A 21,367-nucleotide genomic window follows, 5' to 3' on the forward strand; every position below is an offset into this window, starting at 1 on the left:
TCTCTTCCCATTTATTATCCTTTTCAATTTTATTTTTTTCTACCCTTCCTTCAATTTTAGGTCTCGGATTTATAGAAGACAATGAAATTTTTGATAATGCAATGGCTGGTGTATGGATTAAAACAGACAGTAATCCTACACTAAGAAGAAATAAAATCCATGATGGAAGAGATGGAGGCATCTGTATATTTAATGGAGGAAGAGGTAGTTTTTTCCCTTACTGGCATATACTGAATATTCTGGATCAGAGTTTAATTTCAGATTAAGCAGTGTCCTTTTTAAAGTGCTCTTTAGAAACCTAGCTCTTGTCTTCTGAAGTAATAAAATAATTATAATGAACATACACTGATGCTTTTTAGCCTTAATTACATCAGTAATACTGAAATCTGTGGGAGGCAGAGAGGTAATTAATCTCATCCGAGAAGACTGTTAGATTGCTGCTTAGGACAGTCTTTTTATCCCATCTGCTTTTGTAAGCTTTGCCATTTGACTGAAAGACAGTGTTGAATGCAAGTCGTGTCGCCAAAATCGTGCATCTGGACGGTTCAGGTTCTGCCGGTGTCAAAGATGTAGGGGCGGGGGGTGGGGGGAAGGTCTTTAAGGCGTCTTTTATATGCTTGCAAATTTGGAAGTGGTCCTCCTCTGAAATCCCCTGGCTGTTGTGTGTCCTGGTACCAGCTTCTGATATTTTGTAGCTAATTGCTTGCTGTGAATGAGATTTAATTTTAAGTTAAGCATTTTAAAGTAATCCTGTCCTGCAATAATGAAAACGCAAGTTAAGCTTTGCTTTGGCAGGCTGCTCATTTTAGAGGGCCAGAACAGAAAGATGTTGGGAAAACTGAAGGAAAATTTGGGAAGTGAAAAGACTCGGTGGTTCCTCAAAAATAAAGCGGAGGTTTCTGTAAGGGTGCACACAATCCCAAATTCTGTTCCGTGCAGTGGAAGAAATACACTTAGATGATTGTACGCTGAAAATTAAACTGGTCTCACTAACTTCAGTGCTCTTGGTGGGTATCCCCCACATGAAAGGAGTTAGCGGGGTGATGATGATAACACATGAGATCATAGGAAAATGCTTCACAGAAGGGTTGCAGGTAAGGAGCTGTTAACGAGCTCGGGCGGTGTGTCTGTTGGTCTGTCGTAGGTCTCCTGGAGGAGAACGATATCTTCAGGAATGCTCAAGCCGGTGTTCTTATTAGCACCAACAGCCACCCTGTGCTAAGGAAGAATCGGATATTTGATGGATTTGCTGCAGGTTTGTGTTTTAAATCAGATTTTGAAGCATTAGAGCTTAGAGTAAGCTCTTCACAAAGCTAACTCTGAGTGTCTTTGCCCCACAGTCCTTAGACATTTGAACAGAGATTGGGATGTCCTTCGGCGTATTCTAGAAATCACTTGAGAATTCAGAATTGTAGCCGGAGTATCTTTACAGCGGTCTCTGGGATTAATAGCATGTTGAGTAACAACACATAATCTGTCTTAGCATTTTTCTGTGAAATACTTTTCGATTATTTTATTTTAGAAGCAATCGATAAAGTTGGCTAGGTCATATTTATAGTTAATCTGCTGGATGCTGGTTTGAATATTTTATCACTGCTTAAAAAACTAGGAAACGGAGCAAATAGACTTTAAAGAGATTTGAATTGCATCTCGAGCTCAACTTTCTCACTCCACAAACTTGAAAAATTATTAAAATGAGCATTTCTTACTCCAAAAGAGGTGAAGAATGTTTAATAGTGATTTTAGTACAATTACTGTTTAATGAGCACAGTTCCGTACGTCTTGCATTCCATTCCATTTCAACTAAAATTGCATTCTTGAGTTTTCTCCCATCTTTCTTTCAGAAGAAGCAAGTTTTCTGAGAAGAGCCTCTAAAGGTGTTGTTTCAGTGTGGTGGGGGGGAAGGATAGGTTGCTGTCAAGAGCAGTCCTGGACAAATGACTTGGAAGACACGGGTTACTGATAAAAGCTAAGATTTAAAGAAATGAATTTTAGGTGCCCATCTTGAGAACTTTTTTAAAAAGCTATTTTAAAAAGGGTAAGGTATGTGCACAAGAACTTTCAATTCTACGTGAAGATGACAGCTTTAAGTCATATCCCCCTTGAAAATACATGATCATAGTACCATTTTAGTATCGGATAAACTAGTAGTGTGTTGTTTCTAACAGAAACCATGCATGCCAGCTGTAGCTCTTTGAAAGGATTCAACAGAAACGTTTGAACCTCAGTTTTATAGCTAGAAATTGCACTGCCATTTGCTACAGCATTTTCCTTCCCCCCCCCCCCCCGCCCCCGAGTTTATGACTGTTTAAAAAAAAATGAACAAACTAGATCATGAGAGGGGTACAAATGCACAATCGGGATTTAACTTTCCCCACTTTCTTTTCTCTTCTTTGTTCTCCTGAACCCAATAAAGGTATTGAAATAACAAATCACGCAACTGCAACATTAGAAGGCAATCAGATTTTCAACAACCGCTTTGGAGGTTTATTTCTAGCATCTGGTGTCAATGTCACCATGAAAGGTGAGTCTGAGCCCTGGTTTGTCATGTGTTTGCTTTGTACTTTTTTTGTTGTTGTGTTTTTGTGCTGGGTTTGGGGTTTATCATGCTGCTTTTTCCAGTTTTGGCTCAGATTTGGTACCACCTTAAGCTGATTTGTAAATTCAGAGTTGCAGCTGAATGTTTAGCTTGGCTTACTACCATCTTAGATTTTTAGACAGCCACTTTCAAAGATAACTTAAGGTTTTCCTGCCGTATTAAAACACTGTTATTAGCTCTTCTGTCTCAGAATTGTTTCTGAACTGGTTACTGGTCTGTGGCCCATCTCACATTCCAGTTTCCAGTTAGTGTAATGGAAGGGCTTTTGCCACATGTCTGACGGCAAGTGTCCAGTAAAGAAATACACCTCCCTGGGCTTTCAGGATCTAAGCCCATGAATATTCACAATCCCAAATCACTTCTTTACAGAAGAGAGGAACAGTTTGCATACATAAAATTCCCACGTATAGTGGGGAAGCGTGCATGGGACAGGGTCCTTTGGGGGGAGGTGGGAGCAATGGTGTGAACGCCAGAGCCCCAGGGTGTTACTCTAGAAGAACAGAGTTCAGTTTGCAGAATTTTTACCTGCTTGGTTGTACTTGTTAAGCCCTTTCCTGTGTGTTCTTTACACCGCTCACAACAGCAGGTCTGGCTCCCGCTTCGCGGCTCCTGCTCACCGAGTGCCTCAGTCAGCGCAGTGACGCGGTGGGGAGCAGGCAGGGCTAGTTTGAGGTGCGCTGAGGGCCTTGGCAGAAGATCTGGCAGCTGAGTAAGAGAGGATTCTCGAATTCGGTGTGCCTTGGACACAGCTTTCAGGTGCTGGTCAGACCTAATTCCCACTTCTGCTGTGCTGGAAAGTGCCTTGTTCTTAACCTCCCCTGGGCTGGGGAAAAGCCGCACTTTTCTGTGTAAAAACTAACAGCAGACGAGAGGTTTCCAGACATTTGGGTTTCAGACTGCTCAACAGCGAACTTCAGCCCGATAGGAAGGCTTGTCCCTCTAATCGTTTATTTACAAGCGAGTATTTAAAGGCAGGCTCATCAGGTGTTCCACGCGGTGCGTGCAAGGAGGAGGGCTCGCTCTGGTCTGAGGCGCGCGCTGCGCCGCCCGGCCATCTGCCTTGTAATCTGGCACGGAGGATTTGATGGGCTTAAAGGCCAGAACTAAAACGCAGGCATAGAATGAACTGTCCGGGTGCCTTTAGCTCTTAAAGGGGTGGGGTGGGGTGGGGTGGGGGGCTCTGCTGTAACGTACCAAGGGGGAAAAAAAAAAAAAGTCATTGATCCAGATGTGATTAGTTCTTGGGTTTGGTTTTTTATTACTTCTTGCCTGTTTGTTTTTTGTGGTTTTTTTCACAACAGATAACAAAATAATGAACAATCAAGATGCCATAGAAAAAGCTGTCAGTAGGGGCCAGTGTTTATACAAGATCTCGAGTTACACCAGCTACCCGATGCACGACTTCTACAGGTAACAGGTTCTTTCCCTGGGTTTGGGTCAAGGGTTTCTCTGCTGGCGCGGCCCTGAACAGCTGCTGGCTGCCCGGGAGTGCCGCGGGGCCCTTCCCCAGCTGCAGCAGGAGGGGACTGAACAAGTTCCCGTTGTCTCGAATTTACTGGGGGTTGCAGAGAACGTACCCGAGCCGGCGGGCTTGTACCGCCAAACTGCTATTTCGGAATGCGGAACCGCCAGCATGCCGTGAAATCCAGCTTCACCACCGGTTCCCAAGTTTTTCAGTCCCACGTCCATCCTCGCCTTGGTGCTGTCCTGCCCCTGCCCCCTCCCCCAGCGCCTGGGTTTGTGGCTCATGCCTAACGCGGTGCCGTTTTCCTGCAGATGTCACACCTGCAACACCACCGACCGCAATGCCATATGCGTGAACTGCATTAAGAAGTGCCATCAAGGACATGATGTAGAATTCATTAGACACGATAGGTATGTTTCAAACGAGCCCGTTGAGTGGTTTCGAGGGCACCAGTAGAGCTGGAAGCTAAAGAGCTCTCTCTCTTTGTAGGTTCTTCTGCGACTGTGGTGCTGGAACACTGTCTAATCCCTGTACGCTTGCTGGAGAGCCTACACATGATACAGATACACTATATGACTCTGCTCCACCTATAGAATCTAATACATTGCAGCACAACTGAATTCCTTTCAGAAAGAAAGTCCTGCCATTCTAATATCATAACTATTAAAACTTTTTTTTTGGAGGAAGTTACACTTGCCCATTTCTGCAGAAAGAGACTGTATTAAAGCGGATGTGTTGAGGTGTTGACACTATGGAGCTCAACCTACCAAAAAAGAAAGTGGCAATATGTTGACTCAGGATAACAGAACTGGGCGTTTTAGCATTACTGTGTAAACAAAGACTTTGAAGGGACAGAAGTGAAGAAAAATAAGCTGCAATTTTGTACAGATACCAACTTCTGAAAGCTGGTGTTTTTACAAGTAGCATTGAAACACAGTCCAATTTGCAGTAGTACTATTCTGTAGACAAGCAGCATTCTTTGTTGCTGCCTTTATGGACATGGGTACCAATTGCTTTTGTAACATGGTAAAAAAATGTGAGCTAGCACTTCTGCATTTCTTTTGATTTTTTTTTTAACATTTATTCAGATTGAGAAATATGATTTTAATGCTTTAATCTCATGTAGTTTGTTTCTAATTTCAAGCAAAAAAAAATCTTATTGTACTTGAATGTGTCCTGTTTTGTTAGCACACCTAGACTTGCTGTAACTGTACTCATGTCCCAGTATGTACGTTCTTTCTATGAAAGAGAAAACACTAATCTTAAATTATATCCAGCAATTTTTCTGGTGTCCTCTGAAGTTAGAATAATCTCCTTCCCTGCCCCAGCAATAGTCTGTACTCAAACCACCCTAACAAAAAAAAAAAAGCAAAAAAAAAAAGCAGCGAGTGTTTTAATGAGACTTCCTAGACTATAATGCACTATAAAACAAAGTACCCATGTAACTAAGTTTTGTGAAAGAAATTTTACTATGTTTTAAAGTACACAGTAGAAAGTCTCCTCAAAACAGTCTTGTACTTTACTCTGTTCATAGTTTTTTTTGAACAGTTCGGACATTACTTACATAACCTGCTGGAAATCACAGCAATTTCCTGCTCTAAAGAAGCTGAGACAAGTATATATACAGCCCTATACAGTTTCATAGCTTTTTTCCATTTATGTGTATTGGTGACAGTGGGTAATCAACAGCCTGAAAGTGTATGCATGTACCATAACATCTAGACTTAATATATTGTGGAGTACTCAATAACCATTATGTAGAGGGTAGGTAAGAATTAAAGGGTTTAATTTCCTAGGAAAGACAATGGAAAAATGGTCATTTTTAAAAAATAAAGTTTATTAGATCATAATGTTGTCTGATACCACCTTTTTGAGAAACCGCCAGTACGAAACCATCCACGTCCTTAAAGACGATTGATCATAGCGGTAAGTTTCTGCACAGCGTTTGCATCACTTGTTGCGCCATCCACCACCAGGCAGAGATACCTACGGGAAATAACGCGTCAGCCTCACCCGCACGGACAGCAGCTGCCTGCAGCCTGCACGGCCTCAGAGGCCAGAGATGCCGCTTTGTGCCTGGCGCGGCAGCTCGGGCATCCCCTCAGGTGGGCTCGGCTCGCAGCCAGCCCAGCCCCTCTGCCCCTGGCTCGCAGCCAGCCCAGCCCCTCTGCCCCTCGGAGCTCTTGGAGACCAGCAGTGACTCCAGGCTTCAAATGCTGCCTCAATGCCTCAAACAATGCCCTGTTACTCGCGGGATTGCTGCCCTCCTGCCGTCAGGTTTTAGTCCTTCCCTCCCTCACTGCTTGGGAAGTACATTTGGTATTTGCAAAAATCTGTTGAACCGCCCCCTGTGCTGTGAGGCTGTAAGCCAAAGCCACTGCCCAGACTTTAAGACGGAGGCCTACTAAGCAATACGCAACCTAAGAAGGGAAAACCAAGGCCTTACCTAAATACTCTCAGCGAAATGGTCGCTTTCTCAAACTCTTTTGCTTTTCTGTGCCCCTTCTGAATAATTTCCTCTGGAATATCAGCAAGTCTCGCTGCATTGAAGCCATAGCTCTTTGGACATGCCCCTTCAATGAACTTGTACAGGAACGTAATTGTCTCCTGGCTTGGATCTTCACTCTCATTTTCAACCATACATGCCTAGAAAGAGTTAAGTTACAAATCAGCGTGTGTAATGCTTACCTACAGACCAATAAATGCATGAAACATCCCTTTTCTCAGGACAGGCAGAACACACAACAGCGCACACAGCACAAGATCTGCCAGCTGCAAGGAAAAATCCTGTACTTCAGCACTCGCAACTCGTGTGTTACACTAAACTTACACATACCATGTGACCGAGCTGCACAGCCACACTGTGTGAATAATCCTCCACCAGCGAGTGGTAGTGTGTGGAGAACAGCGTCCGACACTTGATTCTCTCCACGAGTTCCTTCACGACTGCACTCGCTATAGCTGTTCCGTCAAAAGTAGCTGTGCCTCTGCCTGCAGAAAAAAGCAGAAAAGCTTTGGCATACTCAGGAACAAAAGCAGCCAAGTAAATTCCACCCACGGTTTGCTTGCTCCTCAAGACACACACCTTTAATTGTTAAGATTAACAGAAAAACATCTTCGCTTCTGTTCAAAGACACACACAGTGCCTAGTTTGCCTTGTATCAGTTTGTATTGTTGGGTTATTCACCCTGGTGGCTTGTGGGGAAGACTGGCAAACAGCAGGGAGCAGGATAAGAGCCACCAGTATCAGTGGGAAGTGACCCCAGTATTTGCCCTGTAACAATCACACTCTTCAGCACTGCAGGAGGCGGCATTTCTGCTCTCTTGAGACTTGCTACTGGCTTGCTCAAGGTTTACTGCAAGTAATTATGCAAAGGCAAGCAGAAAAACTCAGCTAGAAATAGGCTAGTAATGACTGGGGGGTGGGAGGGGGTGTAATAGTACTTCTTGGGTACCCTGCAAACATGTTTCAGAGAGAATTACGGACACTGACCAGTGAAACACTGGGAGCATTATGGCAGAACAGCCCCTGTCAACTTGGTTTCTATTTAAACAGCCCAACAACCTTCATCTAGTCTTTAATCTTAGATTTAGTTTCCATCTATTACAAAATGTACTAATTACCCAGTTCGTCCACGAGAACAAGGGAGTGCTCTGTTGCATGCTGGAGAATGCTGGAAGTCTCACTCAGTTCAACAAAGAAGGTACTTTCACCTTTAAAAGAAATGACCAAAAAAAAAAAAAAAAGCCATTAAGTAGTCAAAGATCTGACAGCCACGACTAAACCCCTATTTACCCTGCACTGGAGTCCTGGTCAAGCTAAAATGAAACATGACAGCAAGCTGCAGATGAACGCACACAGACAACTGCTTTTCCCGGGTGAAAGTGGCAGATCTGCATTTGCCGGAGAAAGCAGGTTTTGGTTCCTAAAGAGTACAGGCATAGGCACAAGTACAAGTAATTAAGCTCTAGGCCACCTTATCTGTCTACTTTTAATAGCCCTGGTCAGATCTACCAGCTGGACAAGAAGAGGGGTGCAAAGGATACAAGACTGGGAGAACCTTTTGCTCCTTCTTGCCCTTAAATGCATGAGGCAGGCCAAGGTGTGCTGCTTCTCTGTGTGAAAAAGCAAGCAGAAAACCTTGAAATACACCACGAGCCTAGACTTACTAATTTGGTTGTTGATGTTATAAGGTAATTAATTATTCAAATAATTAAGGCTGTACTCATATGTACTCCACTTAAGTACAACAAAAGTAGTACACTGCTGCCAAGGACTGAACATCTTCCAGGACCAGGTAATAGGAGGCCTGAAAATGTTTTTGCAGAAGTACACAATTAATCAGACCCTTGCACACGATAAGTCCACATGTCTGAAGTCCAGATTTACTTGTTCTTTGTAGGGTTCATGCCAAATAATCACATGCAGCAGCAATGAATGTAATTTCAGAGCAGGCAAGTATTTACTTCCCGTACTCGCACTGCATGAGCACTGCCGTGCTCTAACATAAGGTTTTCGACATGAATTATTAAGCGGTGTCCAGCGATCCTGATTTCCTGTATTTACTTAAAAGAAGTTTTCAGGACTTACTTTTTAACAATGCTTAGGAATAACTATTTGTTCACTGTAGAAAATAAACCCCTAAAATCACATAGTCAATTTTAAAATTATATTACTTAAAGTTTACTTCATAGAAGTCCTGTTGACCTCCATTACGAAATGACTGCCATGGAACAACTTCGGCTGCGCTTTCATTTCTACGGTGTGGAAACCAATGCATCAGGAACAGATTTCAAAGCTAGCTCTGCTGTGCAGCGTTCAGCCTCATGATAGGAGGTGTTAATACGTTTGTGCACATCTTTGGAAAAGAGTAGCTCCCCATTGACAGAAAAAAAAAGCTGAAAATGCTACATTCTTCTAAACCACCTCTCTTGCAGAACAGGCAGTTTTTATTTCTACCGTAAGTGCTTAAGTACTCTTCCGTTCTTAAGATTTCCTTTTATACTAAAATTAAATAAAATGGAAAATAGCTGGGCAAAGAAAAGCTTGATTTGGGGAAGTGTAAGTATTTTTTTTTAATGAAGAACTCTGAACGATTCGTTTCCAAATTCCTTATGTGCAACCAGTTCAGTAGGCTTAACTCCTTTCACATTCGCTGACCCACATTTTTCAGCAGAAAGATCACAGAAAATCCGCACCCTCCTTAAATGAATTGTGATACTCACTACTCTTCTTACCACAAAAAACACTTTTTCTAGCCCCATGACACTTTGCCTACCACCGCAGGCAGACTTTCCCACTCCATCCGTTGTGTCCTCCTCCACTTCTGTCTTCCTCTCCATGGAAGAAACAAAATACTCCAAGAATTGTCAACTAACACTTCCAAGAAGGAAGCCTGCCTCCTCTCACCTCCTGAAGAAAACAGATTTCAGACACAGGGCAGGCACCCTGACTGAAACACGGGGCCTCTAGTCCCTGCAGGAAGGTACAAAACCAACTCTACACCAGCTACCTAAGCATCATTGTTCTACTCCAGAACACTTAGAAAGAGATGATAATTGTACAGTTGATTGTTTTCTACTTACGCAGGTTATCTTTCTACCTATATAAAGTAGAACACAGTCAACTGTACAATATCCAAAATTATATTCCTCAGACATGCATCCAGCTGGAAGGCAGGCTTTTAATATTAGAATTCATTAAGAAGTAATCCCATGTGTCAGTCAAAAATAATGGAGGACAGACATATTGAACAAATCAAGCATAACTACAACCCTATTTCTACTCTGAACAATGAGACACAACAAATTAGTTGTCCAGCTCTCCCTAAAAAATAATAATAATAATAAAAAAAATAAAAATCAGACTATCCCTTCCCAACCCGCCACTCAAAGCAAGAAAAGGAACTCACTGGGTGGCAAAAGCACTCTGGACAGCTGGGTTTCAAAACTCACCTGACATAATTCTGTCTGAGGCACCAAGCCTTGTAAATACTCTGTCAATCGGTGTAAGCCTGCAGACTTCAGCAGGTACGTAGCATCCCAGCTGAGCCATTACAACCAGGAGACCAGCCTGCAGAACAAACAATAAAACATTTACATTTTTACTACCTGCTCGGAGCTTCAGTTCCACACAGAGAATGAGGGAATAAAACTGTATTTCCCCTAAAACAAAGACTAGAGTACATAAAGCATCCCACTGTTTTAACAGCTCCAGGCTGCAACATCATTATCTCAAGCAGGACTGAACCACTCCGAAAGCCTTCAAAACACGAGTTATCACAGCAAGCACTGTTTATACAGCAAACTCCCCGCTGCTTGCCCAGTTGCTGCTGTTCTCTATTCTCATCTTGTTCGACCTGCAGAAGCATCTCTTGCCAGATGATGCAAAGTCCTGGATAAGGCCACTTGAAAAAGGTAAGAGACTCTCACCGCTTTTTCCCAACCATCTCTCATAACAGAAGTGAAACTTACTCCTCACTAAAGCACTGAAAGTAGAAAATCTACTTATCTTAACATGGGCATCTTCTACCAGATTACGCTTTGTCTTTACTGTGTAATTGCTGTACTGTACGCCCTGAAAAATCACTGCTGGGACCTCCTTTCACATTTTAAACAGCCAAGTCTTGCAATTCCTTTATGCAAAACACAGAGGTATTCTGGAACATTCAATCTTATGTAGATAGTCAATCACCTGTCTCATGAGCGTAGATTTGCCACCCATATTCGGGCCAGTTACTAACACACAGGAAGCTGCACTACTGCCATCTTCATCTCTGCTGCCTATCACAATGTCATTAGGAATAAAATCATCCCCAAAGAAAGTTTTTGTAATGCATGGATGGCGTGAATTTTTAAGTTCCAGGAAGGGAGGAGCACTATCTACAGGCAGTAGAATTACGGGTCGGCACAGTGGTCCATCACCATCTTGACTGTAGTTAGCAAGGGACATCAAGACATCTATAAGATAAAGAGAAATTCCAGTTAAGTCACACTTTCACCTTTCTCTATTCATCCACTGGAATGCACTTACGGAATAGCATTTTTGTAAACACAAGATTCCATTTCCATTCCATTTTCCTGTTAAGGAAAAAAATCCAAGAAGTACTCCAAAAGAACAAGTAAAAGGTGGGGATATTCACAATTTCTTTTTCTCATTCCTTCCAGATTTCTAGTGGTGTCAGATTAAAAATCCTCCCCTCCAGTTTTCAGTTTAAAGGCCTTTAAAATCCACATCATTTCACTTCCAAAGCCATTTTTTTTTTTTTTTTTAATGTACACATATAAAATACTATTTTCTTGCATTGGTTTTTATTTTGGAACAAGAGAAGTAAAGAGGAAATCAGCTTCTGCAACGATGAATTACTTTGTTAAGAATCACTACTTGAAAGTTACCAGAATAAATTTATATGAATATCAAAATTCTGTCGGCCTCACAGAAAGCAGCAGCACAACCCCCCTCAATCAGACTAGCTCTAAGGTTCTAAAAGCTGCTTGCTTACAAAATGAGACCACATTACGTGATTTTTTTTTTTTTAGACTTTTTGTACACATATTACAGCTGAGCCTGAAAGCTGTCTCCCTCCCCACTGAAAATCATCTCTGTACTTGCCCTGGTACTGTGGTGTACCTAACGTGGCTGCCTCCCAGCTCTCCCAGCCCATTCAGAGGATCCGTTCCCAGACAAGACTCGCTGCCCGCCTGCCACCCCCCCCCCCACCACCTTTTCTCCCCCAGTGGCATTCAGAGGGTGCTTTAATTTTTCCCTGGAATAAAGACATCCCAGAGAGCCTCATGCTAGCAGAAAAATCACAGTACGAGAGTATGCCAGTCCTGAGAAGAGAATACAAGAGACTCTTAGATATTTTTTTTTTATACCTCCATCTGCATCACCGCCTTCATTTACTAAGCAGATACTAATTCATACACAAGAATCCTAGAGGCAGTGCGAGACCCCCCGGGCTACGCTGAACTGTGAGAAATCCTCAGCTGCATACCTGCAATCACACAACGGGAATAAAAGAAGAGCCTGCAAACATCAAGAGCCAGCAATTGTTCTGCCATTTACCGACAGGATGCAAAGAGGTGATCCCTGTTATTGCTGTTACCACAGTCGGGTTTTAGACTACAAATCGAGAGTCTGCAACAAGCCTTTTTTGCTTATCCAGCTCAGATTTCATACTACACTGTGCAAGACTTTTTTACTGTATGTCAAAATGAAGAAAACCTCTTACCTAACACAGCAATGCATTCCACAGCTGTCTGCCAGTCTTTGCTATTTTTATCAAAGTTGTAAAATAAACGCCTCATACAGTCTTTTAGTGCTGCATCTCTGCGCTCTTCAGCGTTAACCATCGCAGCCAGCATCTTCTCAATCTCCTTGGTCCAGTAACGTTTATATCCCTTCCTGGTTGACTTCAACTCGTACTCCTCAGGCAAATTACGTGATACAACGCTTTCGGGTATTTCCATTTGGTATCGGTTTTTGCCTGCCCCCCAGTACAGCATGGATTTGAATCCAAGCAGTTTGCGTTGCTTATCCAGGTAATTGTGAAGATCTTCCTCAACAGCTTTAATATCCTGTAGCGCTTTGTCGTAATCGGGGTCAAAACCTGCCTTTGGGGTAATCACTCCTGTCTTTCGAGCCTGGTTATGATCAAAAGCGGTATCCCACCTTCTAAGCTCTGCACTCAAGTCTGGGAAGCGGCCACCTGGATTTTTGGCTTTGCGGGTGACTAGCTGCTTAAGGACTCTAGATTTGAAGTTGCTGGCAACGTCTTCCATGACATCAACAATTTCATTCATTACTTTAAACCCCTCCAGCGCAGACAAGAAGTCAGCAATTTTTTTTTTGCTGTATTTGATTTCTTCATAAAAGATGGCCCTGCTGTCGGGATGGTTCTGACTTTTAAGTGGTGATCCAATACTGTGAATTTTGCTGAGCAGCCTTTCAAGGTCAGGAAGTTTCTTCAGGTGCTCACTAACTTCAGACATTTTATCTGGCACCGCCAGCAGGTCCTCCACAGCGTCTAAACGATCATTGATGGATTTAGGATTACAAAGTGGAGCGCAGAGCCACTGTTTTAGGAGTCGCTTCCCAAATGGGGTACAACAAGTATCAATCCTTTCCAACAAAGTACCTTCTGTGGTTCCGTTGGTTCCATTCTGCAGGACTTCCAAGTTCATCAGGGTGACTCCATCCAGCACCATCCGCTGGTCAGTTTTGGCAAAGAAACTGCTTGAACTTGTAGTTTTTGCAGTATCAATATCCACGGGGATGTACTCCTCAAAGTTCGCCAGCGATAACAGCTCCTGATCAATCAGACATTTTTTGAGATAGAAGACACATCCCCCAAGAGCTGACAAAGCTAACTCACTGTTTTCACCAGGAGTCAATCCCAGCGAGTCACTCTCTGAAGTCAGAGATTTGATTACAGAGGGCAGAGAACATCCATTTTCAGAGTTCTGTTTCTCCTTGAAATAGCCTTCTTCAAGAAGGACTTTTAGTGTTTTAGACGCATTCCAGAACTGGGAACCAGAGATCAGCCCTTCCTGAATGCAAGAAACAAGAGAGCCCTTCAGTATCTTCTGTGTGTCCACTGACAGGTTCCCCTTCTCATACAGCACCTGCACAGGAGTGTAATGCGCTACTAAAGTCCTAAACCTCGAACAGTGCCGGTCATCTGAGAACTGACCTATGTAAAACTTCCCCACCGATGTGTCAACAAAGCAGACCCCATAAACACGTTGTCCAGAGGACTCTTCTTTTTCCTTAACGCACAGAAGGTATTTGCTGTGGTTCTCAGAGGGATCACAATCCAGCACACTGTAAGTCTGAGTTCCCTTGGTGATGATTCTGCATATTTCTCTGCGTACAACCTTGTCAAATTTTGTTGGGTGGGCCATTGACTTGTAGCGCGTTTCCATCATTTCGGGAGTTTCTGTCTGCTCAACACGGGCTACCTTGTAGCCTTTCTGCACAAGAACATCTGAGAATCTGCCAAACACAGTTTCGGGGAAACCCGAATGGGCCCAAGTACCCTTCATAAAGATGAGGCCCAACTCGTTTACGCCAGTGACTGCATCCATATGATACAACTCATAGAATTTACCAACTTTGTAGAAAATCACAGCATCAAAGTTTTGACTTTTCAGCTGCCACCACCTCCGCATTCCTGGCGTGCACTTGTTGAGATAATCCTCAGGTACATACAGAGTACATGGGTCATAATCAGGGTCACTCTGCCGTCTCCTATGCGCATCTTTCTTTTTCCCTTCCTGCAGCCAATCCAGCTTTTCATGTTCCCACGCTGCAAAGCCACCGATGCCTCCTCCGCTGCAAGCATTTGCTTGAGATTCAAAGCTCTCAGGTGCTGCAAATGATGTCAGCTTAGACTTGGCTTCTAAAGAAACTGTTGCTGCTCTTTTGGGCGTTTCAGAACGTTCATTTTCTAAGCTACTCCTTTTAGCAGGCTTGTTTATCTCTCTTTTCTTTCGTTTAGAAGGGACTTTTATGGGACTTTCTGCAACACTCTCTGAGTCTGTCTCTGTGTCAGATTCATTTTCATCCACCCCACTACTAGCTTCCTCGCTGCTCGCCACTTCTTTCACATCAGGCTTGAACTCTACATCGGAGCCATCGTGATCACTGTCGGAATCCAACACTCTTCTTCTTTTGGTTTTTACGGCACTTTCCCTGCTCATTACTCGCTTATTACTCTTCACGTCCTCCTCACTATTGCCGTCATCACTATTGCCTGATGCGCTTTCACTCATCTGCTGGGAAAATAAATTATTTTACCTACAGAAAATTCTGGCTACAAAGTAAAGCATCACTGCTGCAAAAGCAGAAAGAAGCACAAAAACGTGCAGTAATGCAGTAAGCTATGATACTCCAAGCAAGAGACAGCAGAGCCACAGCCAATTCCATTTACCTTCACATAATTAACTTTTTTTCTGGGTAACAAACTGCTGCTGGCCAGTGGCATAATTACTCCTCTTTGTATTCTTTACAGTCTCATTCATTACCTTGCAGAAGTGATGCTGATGAACAAAACAAACTGGACAAAAGACATATGGTATATGAAATTCAGCATAAAAGAGAAATGCCTCCATAAGCTAACTGTGCTGCGATTTTTTCCTACCAACCTACATCAGATATGTGACTGGGTTTTGCAGCCTCTCAGTGCCAGCCTGTGTGAGTACTCGTGATTTGTGGGGGGTTTGAGTTAACTGCCTATTTCCACCTACAAGCATACTACCTCACAGTGACCTTCAAGAAGATCATGCACATCTAGGAGAAAGAGAAGAAACGCCATTATTTGCCTTTTCAGCCTGAAGCTTTAAGAACGCCAGCGCCAGTGCTAGAGAAAAACAGCAGAAGAGGGGCTGTTACAAATACTAAGTGTGCCAGTGCCCACTGCACTGTTGTCACGAACATAACACAATGCCTGGAGCGGCACCTGTCCCTCAGGGCAATGTCACACTGGAGAAAGAGTTGATGGGCCACGCTGACAGAGGAGGTAAGGAAAACCACCATCCCACTGGCAGTTTTCTCATACCATTCTTTTCCAAAGAACTCTATTCCAACGCATACGGTGGTACTGAAATAACATTTGAATCATTCGCATTACAATGTGAACACAATACAATTTAAAAAAAAAAAACCAAACAACTTTTTAGTTACCCCACCACCAACAGACTGGTGTTAACAGTACAAGAATTTGTATTTTAGTGCTACTCTATAAAATGAGGGCAGCCTCCAAAAATCCAATTTAACGCCTCAAGATGAATACTCAAAAAGTTAGAAATTTCTGTATTATGACAAATTAAAACTTCAGATCGAACTCAGGGGAATTTGGAATATGAATAGCATATAGAGAAGATTAAAAGATGCACCAGGAAAAAAAGTACTTTCTGAGTGAGAAAGTGGGTCACCTGGCTTACCCAGGGAGTGATCAACGGAAGATCACTCTTTCAGAGAGTTAGAGAAGTTAAGTAACTTCTGAGGCCAGTCCCTACCATACAGAACACCAAAGAGATGTTAGACTTGTCTTTCCAACTAGAAAAGGCAAGAGGCCAGCATATGACCTGACAACACAGAAACAGTACAAAAAAAGAAAAGACATATAGATACATACGGATGCATGATTAAAGAGAAGCTATGATTACTGTACCAGGGAACTGAGGATATTCCAACACTTGGTTCCAAAAGACAGCTTCTAAGTTCTAGCACTATTTCTGAAAGTGACTGCAAGCAAGAAAGATTTTACCTCCATTTCCTCCTCTTCCTCCTCCTCTGTGTCTGAAGGTTCACTGCATACTGCCAGTTCAAGTCGCTTAGTTTTATCTTTACTCATTGCATCATCCGCTAGCACCATTGCTCTTTTAACTTCGGGCTTTGCACTATAAAACATTCCTCCCTTCAGCGTCTCGCCATCTGATGAACCTGTAAAGCCACAAATAATTTGTCAGAAACTGAAGCTAGTCTAGCATTTAGCCAGTCCTTTAGCGTTCAGACTTCACTTTTAAATGTATTCAGACAACTAGTATAATTATCAAAGGTTCTGTGTTGTTACCAGTCATTCTCACCACTTCTTAAACATAGCAACCCACCACTCATTCAGCCTGATAAACCACCTCTAGAGAAAGTATAAATACTCGCAAATGGAATGCCTACCTAATACGTGAACACTTAACGAACTGCTATTTCTGTAACTCATTACCACATCCCAATACTTCTAAGCTAAGCTCAGCTCTGAACACCCTCTAACTAGGGTTGCTACTGAAAAGTAACACTTTATACTAGGAGACCTGACTGAAACCTCAAGGCTATTTTAGCAATGACGGATAAGTTCAATCATAAAGTTATCTTCAAGTTACGGGCATTGATCATCTATGACCTAGATCTCCTGGCTAAAGCTCTGCTGGCCATTCAAACTGCTACTGTAAGTGCAGCAAGGCATCCAGACCCAACACCAACCTGTTAACCAGATTAGCTGATCATCAATCACACTGGCAATTCACCCTGACACTGCAAGGTATCAAGCAAAGCCTACTATTAGTAACCGCACCATTCCCTCACCCTCTTTCTTATCCCTTGAGCACCATAGTTCCTCCTTCCACTACCTGTAAATAAACACAAACATAAAGCCAAACAACTCACAGACCGATTTCTAGAAAGGGTCCCCAAAGACACTGAGATTCATCTTAATGCCATGCTCAAGAAATGGATGGTATATATAACATTATATATTCAACTTGGGGAAAGAAAGAAGGGGGACATAAGAGCACACTATAGATGGGGAAGGGTGATGCCTTTTTTGCTCTTCCGAGTTTAGCTGGCTGTACACAACAGCAGGATCTGCTTGACCAGGTCCTTACACCTGCTCTTGTTAATCCCTTCATACGCCGCTACTAACTGAAACTCCAGCTTGTCAGTGTTAGACAACAGGCAGCTGACTTGTATGTAGGAGGGCAAACCATCTCAGAAATAAGCTCAAAAGAATTCTCTCACACGCATTGCTTTGAGCTCACAGTAGCAAATCATGGAGTTACAAGTAGCTGCTTCTACAGCACAAATGCAACACAATAACAAACCAGATGTCCTTTCAGTTTTGCAAATGCAGTGAGACAATCCAAAAATATTTTAACATTGACATTTTAACAATGGCAGCAAGAAAATCCCATCATTTAACTGCACACTCAAGTGTGCAACACCTGCATATTCACTTAATCAACTCATATGTAACTCCACGTCTTGCATGCCCAACTGTCAGAAGTCTAGCCCTGTGCTGTCTGTATTTATTCAGTTATCAACACCACAAGAAACTTCCCTGTTTTCTTACCCAAAGGCCTCTAACACTCTACATACAAAGAAGCTTTTTGTCCAAAATTAAAAGCAAAGCTTGTATTTTAAGTATTTTTATTCTGTTCTGCATTAACCACTTTTCTTGTGGATAGACCAGTGTTTCTGTGCTTAAACTTTTTTAGCACCTACTTTTCTGCAATCTTCTTTTGGTAAACAGATCAAGTGCCCTTACCTGTATTCGCTTCTAAGTGCGACTGCAAGCTATTAAAATATATTTCATTCTTTTAAAATACCTTCAGGAAAGACACATATAAACTATGGACTTGCATTAAATTATGCTAACACAGTAATGATGTTACCATTTTAATTTAAAACTAACTACAGCTGGAGTGCAGTACATTTAAGTATAAACAAGCCAAAAAAAGATGACTACATGATCCCCAGACAGAACTCTGACTTGTAAAAAGGAAAAAACTGTTTAAATTCAGTTGTTTTGCTGACACCATAAGCAAATCCTACTGCACACCTAACATACTTTGCACCGAAAGTGCTTGTTTGACTAACAAGAGTTTACAGTGACATGATTTACACGACAGTTTGCAGCCAATAATTTAGTTTTCAGCAATGGTGAAATTATAAAACAAGGGGAAAACAAATCATGATTAGTGATAAAGTGAGATTTATTCTGCAAAATTTTAATTCTTGATTACATTTGATTTTCATTAGTTAGCCAAGTCATTTCTTCAATATGACAAACCAACTCTGCTCTGTAACAACAAGCAGTACCCTAGCAAATGCTCTGAAGCCTCAAGCAATGTATTTTATGAACAAAACTGTACTGCGCTGCTTAAAAGAAATAATACAATGGTAGAATTAATTTTAGTTACCCGACATCCTGGTGTCTAGTCTTATGATTCTGGACAAGCTGCAGTTCCCAAACACCTGTTTAAAAACTGGGTTTGATATTAAGGATTTCAGGGCTAAAAACTGAAATAGTGGATTCATCTTACAGATTTTTTTATATTGATGGGAGAAATAAAGGAAAAAAAAACACCTACTTTAAAACACAAGTAAGCTTTAAGTTTGTGTCCCAATCTAATAAATAGAAGTACTTCAGTGTTTTATGTTTAAAGAATATACAGAAGTATAACCATAAACACACCTGTAACCCTCAAAAACTTGCTTTCTCTAACTTAGAAAGTACAAAACACGCTTTCCCACTCGATACTAATCTTGGTTTTGCTGCTCTCTCTCTCTCTGAAGAGCATTTTATGCTATACTCCACTTCTGTTTTTCAAAAAAAAGTGGCATGTTTCCATTTTAAAAAGTTTTATTTATATCTCTTACCTTTATATGGCCTCAGATATTTAATGCTGACCCAGCCCCTTGTAGGGCTGTCATCAAAAAACTGTACGTGGACACGAGTGGATTTCCCTTTTCCTCTGACTATTGTTCTTTCAGTCGGATGGTTGTATATGAGACAGGGCCACCAAGGATAACCTTCCATCTTGGCCCAGACCAAGTCACCAGGTGAATACTCACAGGAGACACTGCAAAGACAACAGCTGTTTAATTTAAGAAACATAAACATTCAAAGCAGCTCTCTTCATAAACGTAACTGCACACTGCTGCTGAGCAGCCTGCCCTCTGAAGGTCTCGGTGGTGCAGCCTGGATTATACAGTCCTGTATCACCACCAATATGCTTCCTAAATGATTTTTTTGCATTTGCTCCTCGAAGTTCTAGTGGATCCTCACTGAGATAGAGCTTTATAGTCACAGAAGACGGGCTGAGATGGGAAGGGACCTCTGGAGGTCATCTTGTCCACCCCCCCTGCTCAAGCAGGGCCACCCAGAGTCCCAGCGGACTTGTGGAGGAAGAGAAACTGGGTCCAACCAGAGATTAACTAAAAGGAAAAGACTGCAGACTACGCGTTGTGAATTGCCAACCTACATAACTAAGGCGAGTTCTCCTGTAGAGAGCAATTCTCAACAGGGCACCTCAAGGAAGTGAGTAAGGTTTCAAAATACCCTCCAGCTAAAAAAAAGCAATGAATACATAAAAGCTCTTGTCTCCATTGCAAAGCACCTGACGCAGCTTTATCTGCTCGCTCTTTCTCCCCGAGATTCCGGCCCAGGCGCCGCAGCGCTATGGCGGGGCACTCCTGCCGGCCGCGGGAGCTGCGGCCTGGAGGCAGCCGGCACCGAGACACCGCACGGCGCGGGAGGGACACGGGGCACGGCAGGAAACACGCATCTCAACCCAGGCGCCACCCCCAAACACCGCCCCGCCGGCAGCCCCGGCCCCGGCCCGCCGGGAAGGCCGCCACCGGCCCCGCCACACGCCCCGCGGGCCTCCGGGCGGGGGTGACCGCACGCGCGGCGCCCCCGCCCCCCCGCAGGGCCCGAGTCCCGCCCCGGCCGCGGCTGAGGCGCCTGAGGCGCGGGGCTCGCTGCACGCCGCCCCCCCGCGCCGGGAAGGCCCCGGCGGGCCCAGGCAGCGGGGGAACCGACCGCGAACGGGGGCACGGACACGCACGCGGTGCCCCCGCGCCCCGAGGGTCCCGCTCCGGCCGCCGCCGGCTCCCGCCCCCCCTCAGGCAGGTGGCGCTGCCGCCGCCTCTCGCCGCGCCGCTCACCTGGGCGCCTTGGCGGCCGCGCCGTTCTTCTCCCCCGCCTCCTTGCGCCGGGCCCCATTGCTCGCCGCGCCGGCGGGGCTGGTAGCGGCCTCACGGCCATTCCGCTCCCCCGGAGCGCGGCAGCGGGTCCCCGGGCCGGGCTGCGGAGGAGGCGCCGGGGAGGCCTTGGGGAAGAAGCGGAGCAGGGTGCTCTGGCGAGACATGGCCATGGCGGGAAGCGCGGCCCACCGCCCAGCGCGCCAAAACCGCCCCGCACGCCCCGCCCCGGGGCGTGGCCGCTCCCGCTCCCCCCCCCCCCCGCCGCTGGCGGGAAGCGCTGTGGGGCCGTGAGGCGGGGTCCGCCCCGCCCCCCCCGCCCCACCCCCCTCGCCCCCCCCCCCTCCCCGCCAGCCCCGGCGGGCTCCTCAGGCCCTCCCAGACGCGACCCCCGCGTTTGCCCTCCCGTGTGTGGCGGCAGGCGGGCCCGGAGCGCCCCCGGGCCTACCGTGTGGCAGCGTCCCGGCCTGCCGCGCCGCGGTGGCCCGGGCGGCCGTTCCCCGGGTCCGGCAGCTCCCGGCAAGGTCTGCCCTTACGAACTACCGCCCTGCCAGCCCTGCTGCTTGGCCGCTGCGAGGCCGCCGCGGCGGTGGTGGGTGCTGCTGAGGTGGGATGGGCTGGGGCCTTCCCACGGGGTCACCCCCAGGGCAGCAGAAGCTGTGGCACCTGCTTTCCGCCCCTGCAGCCGGGGGCGAGGGCAGCGGTGTGCTGGGCCGAGAAGCAGCTTGGGCAGCTGCTGGCCCTGCTGCCGGCCTGCAAAGATGGTACTTCTCAGCCAGCCTTACTGGCAAGTGCACAGTAAAGCTAAGAAATGGCAGCT

The 21,367-nt window shown here is 44.7% G+C and overlaps 2 protein-coding genes across 4 annotated transcripts in view; one reads left to right on the forward strand and one right to left on the reverse strand.

Annotated features, from left to right (window-relative positions):
* Positions 1-5,914, forward strand: part of FBXO11 (F-box protein 11) — a 79,100-nt gene extending 73,186 nt beyond the window's left edge. For both annotated transcript variants that reach the window (XM_056357690.1, XM_056357692.1), the window contains exons 18-23: positions 61-204; positions 1,145-1,255; positions 2,417-2,524; positions 3,901-4,009; positions 4,376-4,474; positions 4,554-5,914. In XM_056357690.1, coding sequence (XP_056213665.1) covers positions 61-204; positions 1,145-1,255; positions 2,417-2,524; positions 3,901-4,009; positions 4,376-4,474; positions 4,554-4,683 — 701 coding nt within the window. In that variant the 3' untranslated portion in view covers positions 4,684-5,914. The remainder of the gene's footprint in view (positions 1-60; positions 205-1,144; positions 1,256-2,416; positions 2,525-3,900; positions 4,010-4,375; positions 4,475-4,553) is intronic.
* MSH6 (mutS homolog 6) lies at positions 5,881-20,758 on the reverse strand. Of its 2 annotated transcripts, none has more exons than XM_056357688.1 (10): positions 20,512-20,758; positions 19,222-19,424; positions 16,337-16,512; positions 12,299-14,843; positions 10,759-11,024; positions 10,020-10,137; positions 7,689-7,778; positions 6,901-7,055; positions 6,511-6,710; positions 5,881-6,050 (listed from the first exon to the last, which is right to left on the reverse strand). In XM_056357688.1, the coding sequence occupies exons 1-10, from the start codon at positions 20,718-20,720 to the stop codon at positions 5,969-5,971; spliced, it is 4,044 nt and encodes a 1,347-aa protein (XP_056213663.1). In that variant the 5' UTR covers positions 20,721-20,758; the 3' UTR covers positions 5,881-5,968. The 2 variants fall into 2 exon arrangements, with proteins under 2 accessions (XP_056213663.1, XP_056213664.1); XM_056357689.1 differs by having other exon boundaries at positions 12,299-14,840; positions 20,512-20,757.
* Between the last annotated feature and the right edge of the window lie 609 nt (positions 20,759-21,367).

The sequence above is a fragment of the Falco biarmicus genome, chromosome 12 (genome assembly GCF_023638135.1).
Source record: "Falco biarmicus isolate bFalBia1 chromosome 12, bFalBia1.pri, whole genome shotgun sequence".
NCBI classification, from domain to species: Eukaryota; Metazoa; Chordata; class Aves; order Falconiformes; family Falconidae; genus Falco; species Falco biarmicus.